The sequence below is a fragment of the Mandrillus leucophaeus genome, unplaced genomic scaffold, assembly GCF_000951045.1.
Source record: "Mandrillus leucophaeus isolate KB7577 unplaced genomic scaffold, Mleu.le_1.0 Scaffold737, whole genome shotgun sequence".
In the NCBI taxonomy this organism is placed as follows: domain Eukaryota; kingdom Metazoa; phylum Chordata; class Mammalia; order Primates; family Cercopithecidae; genus Mandrillus; species Mandrillus leucophaeus.
Window position 1 is genome coordinate 694,857 of NW_012107997.1, and position 9,218 is coordinate 704,074.

Here is a 9,218-nt window from a genome sequence, read left to right on the forward strand (position 1 = left end):
TGGCTTGTTTATCCATTTATTTGTCAATGGACACGTGGGCTCTTTCTGCCTTTTGGCTACCGTCATATTGATGACATCATCTCAGTAGAGTTTTAATACAGAATTTCTTGGCCAGGCATGGTGGCTCGTGCCTGTAATCCCAACACTTTGGGAGACCGAGGTGGGTGGATCACTTGATATCAGCAGTTCAAGACCATGGACCAAGATGGTGAAACCCCATCTCTACTAAAAATACAAAAATTAGCCAGGCATGGTGGTATGTGCCTGTAATCCCAGCTACTCAGGAGGCTGAGGCAGGAGAATTGCTTGAACCCAGGAGACAGAGTGGCAGTGAGCCGAGATCATGCCACTGCTCTCCAGCCTGGGCGACAGAGTGAGGCTGCAGCTCAAAAAAAGGAATTTCTTTGTGATTTACGATGTTGAGCAGGTTTTCAAATGTTTTGGTTGTTCTTATCTTCCTTTGCAAATTACCTGTTCAAATATTTTGCCCATTTAAAAAATTGGATTGCTTTATTATTATTATAATATTATTATTATTGCAGTAGTAGTTGATAAAATGAGTCTGCAAACAGACCCATAGTCAATTGATATTCAACCAACATGCGAAAGCAATTCAATGGGAAAAGAAAAATCTTTTCAAGAAATTGATATTGAAAAACAGAACCTCAACCCAACTCACATTATACATTCATTTGAGATGAGTCATAGACCTAAATGTCAAAGTTAAAATTATAAGTTCTAGAAAAAAACATAGAGGCTATTTTTATGACTTTAGGGCAAGTGAAGATTTTCTGAAGAAGATACAGAAGGCAGTATTTCACACAGGAATCTTTTTGGGGCCTGGTCCTGACTTGCAATGGGTCAGTTCCCGGGGTACCATGGGTGGGAACTGGGTAAGACCCCAGGTTCTTATCACACGGGACCCCAGAGGCCTGGGTGGAGACTTGTGACTAACTACGTGAGCTTTGTCACGTACCCCTCAACACCTCAGAAAAGGACTCACTGCAATATTTGGTCTCACCAAGTTTCCCACAATAAAGAGACATGAGTCACCTTTCAAGACCTTTTCTGCCCATTAATATAGTCTTCACACATGACACTAAGGTCTACAAGTGGTCAGGAGAGAGGGAGCCTGCTGAGACGGGGGAGTAGTGCCTGAGCTGGCCTCAAGAGGATTGTGGCCCTGCACTGAAAACCTGGAGACTGAGATAGGGTAGGGCTGGGGGAAAACTTGGGCTTTGGAGTCATAGGGTCTGGGTTCATATCCACAGACCATTCCCTTCCTAGCTATGTGTTGGTGGGTAATTCACTGGATCTCTCTGAGTCCTGCTTTCCTCATCTGAGGTAAAAGGAGTTTGCCGGTTGGTCTGAGAGCTGTTCTAGGCATGGTGGGGAGACCCTGACAGGCAGAGGCAGTCCTGCCCTCAAGCAGTTGATTTACATCTGGGGAAACAAGCCAGCCACAAATGCAATACCTCAAACTCAACTTCTCACCAACAAGCTCCTTTTTCTAATTTGCACAGCCAGTCCCTCAGCCTCCTGATATTTCACTAATATTTCACCTCTCTCTTGTTTCTTTCTTGTAATCATATAGCTACAAAGTCCTACCAATTCTTCCCGAAATATGTTACCTTATCAAAAAGTCCTGCAAAATCAGGCATGGTTGCTCATGCCTATAATTTCAGCACTTTGGAGGCGGGGAGGATCACTTGAGTCCAGGAGTTCGAGACTAGCCTGGGCAACATATGGAGACCCATCTCTTCCAAAAATTTTAAAATCAGCAGGGGTGATAGTGGCAAGCACCTATGGTCTCATCTACTAGGGAGGCTGAGGTGGGGGGATTTTTGGAGCCTGGGCGGTTGAGGCTGCAGTGATCTGTGATTGTACCACTGCACTCTAGCCTGAACGACAGAGCAAGACCTTGTATCAAAAAAAAAAAAAAAAAAAAGTCGTGCAGTAACTGACACTGCCATTGCCTATACGATTCCCATTCCCTCATCCTCCCTAACAGAATACCAATTTTGTTCAAAGTGTCAATGAAGGCCGCGTGCGATGGCTCACGCTTGTAATCCTAGCACTTTGGGAGGCTGAGGCGGGCGGATCACTTGAGGTCAGGAGTTTGAGACCAGCCTGGCCAACGTGGTGAAACCCTGTCTCTATTAAAAACACACAAATTAGCAGGGCGTGGTGGCATGCGCCTGTAATCCCAGCTACTCAGGAGGCTGAGACAGGATAATCACTTGAACCTGGAGGTGGAGGTTGCAGCGAGCCAAGATCACACCATTGCACTCCAGCCTGGGTGACAAGAGTGAAACTCCATCTCAAAAAAGAAAAACCAAACCAAACCAAACCAAACAAACAACAACAAAAAACGAAGTGTCAGTGAAGGTCCAGCAAAAGACTCCCTTCCTATTGCCCTTTGCGGCCAGGGTCATCATGTGACACAGTTCAGATCAATTAGATGGAGGTTGAAGGTCCCTGGGAAAGATGTTTTTCCTATACAAGTACCATCTCTTTCTGCTTCACTCTTTCCATTTTCCACATGAACAGGCCTTGTAGCCTGGAGGAGCTACAGCTGCCATTTTGAGATGCTGAGGCACCCTGTCTGAAGAAGGCCTTCACATCACTCAACTCGACTACCGGGTGAGCCCTTGGAGAGGCTTCCCGGCCTCTGCTCTTCAAACCAAAGTACTACAGGGGACATGAGTCCCAGAGTTACAGGACCCCAGCTATGGTTCATGTGTAAAGGGAACCATTAGGTAACCAGTGGAAATGATAAAGAAGATCTATATTTACAGATGTGGAAAGATGTTCGTGGTATATTGTTAAATTTAAAAAGCTGTTTAAAAGTAGGTTTTGGATCAAGTGAGATGACTCACTTATACTTTTAGTATAAGTATGTCCCACGCAGTATTTGGAACATACTTGTACTAAGCGGTTTCTCCCTCCATTAGCACATCCCAAGCATCCAGGCAGCTGCTGGCCTCCAGCAACCCGGCATTCTAGTTGTGTGGGAGTGGGGTGTGGCGTGAACCCTGTGGGCTACCACTGCACTGACCTGCTTCTTCATAAATTAGTATTTGTATTTGTGGTAAACCCAGTGACACAGGGAAGATGACATACAAAAAGGGCAGGACTTGAGAAAGGTTAAGCTGCAGGCTCCCTGCCCACAAAACAGGGTGTGAAAGGCATCTGAGCAGCTGCCCCACCATGGTTACCTGGGCCCTCCTTCTCCTTGCAGCCATGCTCCTGGGCAACCCAGGTAAGGCCTTCCCCTCGGGATCGATCCTGATGGCCCACCCAGCCTTGCACTCTCAGGCTGGCTGAACCCGGAGCATGGACTCTGTGGGCACCCAGGTGCCCCTGCCTCTCCCCAGCCTTCTCCCACATCATGGAGACCTGGCCCTCCCCTCAGAGCCAGGCTTAGCCCAGTGTGTTGCCCAGCCTGTCAGTGGCCTGGCCAACGAGGAGAGACAGGCCAGGGATTCTGGTCCTAACTCTACTGGCCACACTGTGTGGCCTGAGACCCCCCGTTTCCCTCCCAAGGCCCTGCCTCCGCATCTGTGTGGTGAAGGCCATTGGCCTTCATCGGTGGATCTGCGTTTCCTCAGGCCTACACTGTCTAGGATTGTGCAGGGCTGGTGAGAGAACGGGGTCTCTTCCCTGCTCAAGGCAGACTTCCTGCCCCCTGCACCCTGCTGTCTCCCAGGCCTTGGGGTCAGTGTGAGCCCCAAGGGCAAGGACACTTCTGGAAGGGAGAGTGGATTTGGCTGGGCCATCTGGCTGGAAGGTAAAAAAAGAAAATCTCTTGAAAGGAGATTGAGGGAAGTTTCTAGACAAACTGACCCCCAAATCTGTGTTGCTGGCAGAACAGAGGAGAAGAGAAAGTCTTGCCGCCCTCCTGGCTTTCTAGAAGGAAAGTGAGAACATGTGTTTGTGCTGAGAGTGGGTCAGAGCGGCTCCAGGGCAAAGCATGTGGACAGGTATCCTGGCCCCTTGCAAGGCCCAGCCCCTGTCCGAGGCCCTGGCCACCTCCTGGACTCCCACCAGCCAGGAGAATGGGTTTTCCCTCTCCTTCCACCTGCGGAGGGGAAGCTGAAGTGCCTTCTTCCTCAGGTTTGGTCTTGTCTCGTCTGAGCCCTGAGTACTATGAAGTGGCAACAGCCCACCTGTGTGACAAGGAGCAATCCTGCCCGTGCCTGGCCCAGGAGGGCCCCCAGGTACATGTTGGCTCTCTGCTCACCTGCCACAGTCCCTCTCCTTTCCCTCCTCCCTGGGTGGCTCCTGGGGTGAGGGCTGGAGCTCTCTAATGGTCAGGAGGTGGGAGTGGAGGCTGGGCTGTTTCTGACGATGCTGGTTTTGTCGAATTCATGTCTGGCCAGGAGGGTTACAGATACCTGGTAGACTGTCCCAGGAGGATCCTCCGGGGTCTCACCCTCTAAAGAGCCTGGGGCTGCAGAACCCAAATAGGTAGACTCCCCTGGGAGTTCCTCAATAGGAGAGGGGCAAGTGCAGGGCTGGGAAAGTACTGGGGGTGTGGGAGGCTGTTTCTGGGGTGTCTCAGAGCCTCTAAGACAAGCAAAAAGGCAGGCAGGGTCCAGGCAGCCAGTTCAGGCCTTCAGTGTATCCATGCTCTGGGAAGAGATCACGGACATTCCTGCCAGCCTCAGAAACACCAAGGGCCCCTTTCTTGGTCACTTTCACGCACTCCCAGAATGTCTGAGAGACCATGATAGGGGCTTTCTTTCCTGACAGGGTGACCTGTTGATCAAAATGCAGGAGCTGGGCTTCGACTGCAAGATCTGTCTGAGGATAATCCAGACACTGAAAGCTATGGTGAATGAGCCCACCCAGGTGAGGCCGAGGGGCTACAGAGCCTCCTGTCTGCTGCTCAATGGAGGGGCCAGCCTGTGACCAGGTCGGGGATCAGGGAGCCTGGGGTCACCTTGCACAGTGGTCCTGGGGGAGGGCTTCCTAGAAGGGAATCTGTGAGTCCCCATGTGTCTGTGGATGAATTTCAGAGAACTTTTGAAATTGTTTGTGACTCTCTGGAACTGTGTAAGTCAGAGTATACATGGTTTTCATCATGTATCCTCAAAGACGGCTTGTCCCAGAGAAGTTAGGAATCTTCCCCTAAAGCCCTAACATTTGTGTCCAAGGCAGAGCTTTGAGAAACTGGTTCCCTAAGAGACCTGAGTCAGGACTGATAAATCCCAGATCTGCTACTTGGAAGCTGCACAGCCTTGGGCAAGTGACTTCCACTTTCTGAGCCTCAGTTATCTTATCTTTGAAATGGGATGGATAATAGTCCCTATCTCGCAAGTTGTCGAAGCTCTTTTTTTTTTTCTTCTTGAGATAGGATCTTACTCTTAAACCCAGGCTGGAGTGCAGTGGTGTGATCTCGGCTCACTGCAACCTCTGCCTCCCTGGCCCAAGCAATTCTCCTGCCTGAACCTCCCAAGTAGCTGAGACTCCAGGTGTGCACCACCACGCCCAGCTAATTTTGGTACTTTTGTAGAAACAGGGTCTCACTGTGCTGCCCAGGCTGGTCTCCAACTTCTGAGCTGAAGCAATCCACCTGCCTTGGCCTCCCAAAGTGTGGGATTACAGGTGTGAGCCACTGCACCTGGCTGCTGAAGCTTTTTAAAAGAGCTGAGGGCTGGGATGTGCTTAGCTCCACATCCAGCACTGAGTGAATGCTTAACAAATGACTGCGTTACTACCAAGAATTACTGTTTCACTCTCCCTCCTTCCCTCTCCTCTGCTCCCCCAAACTTCTTAGCATCCTGGCACTGCAGGGTCACACTTAGCCCTGGATACCCAGATTCATCCTCCCCCCTGGGATGGCATAAAAGAGACTTTAAAACCAAATGAGCCAAGACTCCAAGCTCTAACCACACCTCCCACCCCCACCAGTCTTCTCTATGCACCCCCTCTGGCTGTAGCCCCCAGCCAGGTCCTGGACCCAGGTAGCTACATGGCAGAGCATTTAATGTGTGCCTGGCAGCCACGGGCACCATTCTCCACACAGAAGGCAGGGGACAGGTGGACAAGGGGCTGAGACCTCAGCAGGGCTAACTGTCCTTGTCTCAGGAGCCCTACCTGACCAGGCTTGGGCCAGGCCTTGGAGAGTGGGAGTTGGGGCCCAGCCCTGTGTCTACAGTCTCTGGCTCCATGGGCACCAGGCGCCAGTTCCTCGCACCTAGTACTCCCATTGCTAGGGCTGCTGGAACCTGCAGGGTGGCAGAGCTGCGCAGGACTCACCCTATAACCATGTCCACTGTGGTTCTGCTGCTGCAGAGAAGCATCTCCAATGCTGAGGCCCGTGTGTGTAGGATGGTGAGGTCACAATGGCGCGACGTCTGCAAAAATTTCATGAGGAGGTATCAGCCTAGAGTTACCCAGGGCCTCCTGGCCGGAGAAACTGCCCAGAAGATCTGTGTGGACCTCAGGTTGTGTGAACCTTCTATGGGTGAGTGCAGAGGTGACAGCAGGGATGCCTCCTGAGGGGTGGAGACAGTTTCCCCCAGGATACATCAAAGCTGCCTTCTTAGGACACATTACTCCCCCATCTCCCAGCACGGGAAAGTGTGGAGAATTGAGCAGATGGACTTTAGCTAGAAATGTTTGAGAAATACTGATTAGAGCTTGGGCTTCAGACACAGGTGGTCGTGGAGTAAAATCTGGTCTCCATCTCTCCCTGGCTGTGTGACCTTAAGCAAATAACTTGACCTCTCTGAGCTTCAGTTTCTTCATCTGTGAAGGGGAGATAGCAATCCTGATTTTTGAGATTGGAATGAGAATTGAAGGAGGTCACCGTGTGTGTAGACCTGACCCTGGAGAAATGTCCTCAGACTGAGGCTATTCAAGGTCATCAGACCCTCAGTCAAACTCCAATCCCCAGCCCAGCATGGGCCCCTGGGGTCGGGAACTGGGGCCACACCCTCCCCCACAATTCTGGGTCCTGAGAGCTGGGCTAGGGAACCCTTCAGGCAGGGGAGTGTGACGCCTTTCCCTCCATGACTGCCCAGGCTGTGCCTGGAGAGAACAGGACTCGGCTGTAGGAAGTGGGGCCAGAAAGGGGCCTTGGTGATTGGCTTTGGCAACTCAGCTGGCACTTGCCAATGCTCTGGGATTCTGTGCTAGCAGATCGGGGGTCCCCACCATTTCCTGTCATTGGAGCTTGTGACTTTTCTATTCAAGGCCCCACAATCTGCTCAGGCTGCCGACTGGCTTCCAGGATGTGCCACTGGGTGTGTTCAGTAGGGACAGGTGGCTGCCAGACCTTAAGCAAGTAACATTCTGAGTGCCTGCTTCCCCATGGGGACCCACCACATCTGCCCACAGCTGGCTGTTCTCTCCGCTCCAGGTTCCCTCTGAGCCCTCTCACCCTGTCCTGTGGAAGAAGCACAGGCTCCTGTCCTCAGATCCCGGGAACCTCAGCAACCTCTGCCGGCTCCTCGCTTCCTCGGTCCAGAATCCACTCTCCAGTCTCCCTTCCCCGACTCCCTCTGCTGCGCTCCCCTCTCAGGAGAATAAAGTGTCAAGCAAGATTTTAGCCGCAGCTTCTTCTCCTTTGGTGGATTTGAGGGCTGGGTGTCAGTGGCATGCTGGGGTGAGCTGTGTAGTCCTTCAATAAATGTCTGTCGTGTGTCCCATACACTGTTGTAGATGCTACGGATTTAGCGATGAACGAGACAACCTTAACAGCATTCACACAGTTAATGCTTACTGAGCACTCACCACAGCCATGCGTTATTCTGAGAGGCCGGGGCACACAGTGGCTATGTCCCCAGAAGCTCTCAGACCAGTGGGGGAGACCAGCAGCGTTAGAGGTTTTTTTTGTTTTGTTTTTGGTGAAAAGGAACAGAAACCCATCTTTTTGCTTCTTGCCACAGGCAGTCTTCCTTTGCTGTTTCGGGGGAGTGTATCATTTAGGGCCCTTTTGGTTGCAAGCAACAGAAGTCTCAGCCCATTCTGGCCTAATTAAAAAAGGTAATTTACTGGTTCAAATAACCAGTCCACAGATATGTTCAGGCACAGAATGATCCAGAAATGTGTGGCGTCACCAGAGCCCCAGTCCTGTTTTATTGCACTTTTTCATTCTCCCCACCTCTGTATATTGAAATTGTGTTCAGGTTCGCTTCTCTCTTGGCAGCAGAAATGGCTTCATCAGGTCCACACTTCACCATCTTTACAGCGCATCCATCAGAGGGAGAGCGAGCTCCCTTGGAAAGCGATAGGAAGCTTCTTTCCCAGAAGGCCTATCAGCTGTCTCCTCAGTTCTCATTGGCCAGTTCTCACACGTCATTTGCCCACCCTCAGACCAGTCACTGTGTCCTGGAGAATAATGGGGTACACTGATTGGCTCACGCTAAGCAGGGCATACCCCTGGGGCTGAGGTGGGGTCCATCTCAACCCAATCACTTGGTTGACAATAAACATTAAAATCTGGGCTGCTGTTGGTGGGAAGAGGGAAAAATGGATGCTGGCCACCCAAGGAGTATGGTGTGTTATTCCGGATTCAATCAAAGAAGCTGTTCAAGGGGACTACCTGTGGCCAAATCTGGGGCTATTTGAGCCTCAGAATAGATAATGACAAGAACAGATTGTAATCCGTTGATTAAAGTAGAATCCATGAGTTCATATAAATACAAATAATACATGAATAAATAAACAAGGGAAAAGGAAACGTGCTACCTTACGATACAATCACAGTTAATAAATGTAGACCTAGTTGCAGAGTATATCCTACTAACATATTTAGTATAGTGAGTATATCAAATACTAACTTGATTTTTAAAAAGTATTTATTTATTTATTTAATTATTCTTTTAGAGACAGAGTCTCACTTTGTCTCCCAGGTTGGAGTGCAGTGGCCCTTCTCAGGCATGATCTTAGCACACTGTAGCCTCAAACTCCTGGCCCCAAGGGATCCTCCCACCTCAGCCTCCAGAGTAGCTGGGACTACAGGTGTGCAGAACTGCTCCTGGCTCACTAATTTGATATTAATTAATACATTCCATTATTAGTTAATCTGACAGTGGAGAAGCCTGTCAGCTGATGAAAGTTAATGCCACCTCTCATGGGGCAAGTCAATATCATGGGCCTCATAATATAATGCTCTGAGAGAAATATAGTACTATTTTTCCATTGTTACTGCCAAAAATGCAAAAATCATGAGGAAACATCAGAGCAAACCCAAACTGACATTTTAC

General features: G+C 50.0%; 1 protein-coding gene across 1 annotated transcript in view; it reads left to right on the forward strand.

Moving 5' to 3' along the window:
* Positions 1-3,123: 3,123 nt before the first annotated feature.
* GNLY (granulysin) overlaps positions 3,124-9,218 on the forward strand; it is a 26,471-nt gene continuing 20,376 nt past the window's right edge. Inside the window, exons 1-7 of the mRNA XM_011965821.1 lie at positions 3,124-3,262; positions 3,547-3,983; positions 4,117-4,220; positions 4,756-4,854; positions 6,301-6,472; positions 7,204-7,253; positions 7,370-7,598. Of these exons, the coding sequence (XP_011821211.1) occupies positions 3,974-3,983; positions 4,117-4,220; positions 4,756-4,854; positions 6,301-6,472; positions 7,204-7,253; positions 7,370-7,598 (664 nt within the window). The 5' untranslated portion in view covers positions 3,124-3,262; positions 3,547-3,973. The remainder of the gene's footprint in view (positions 3,263-3,546; positions 3,984-4,116; positions 4,221-4,755; positions 4,855-6,300; positions 6,473-7,203; positions 7,254-7,369; positions 7,599-9,218) is intronic.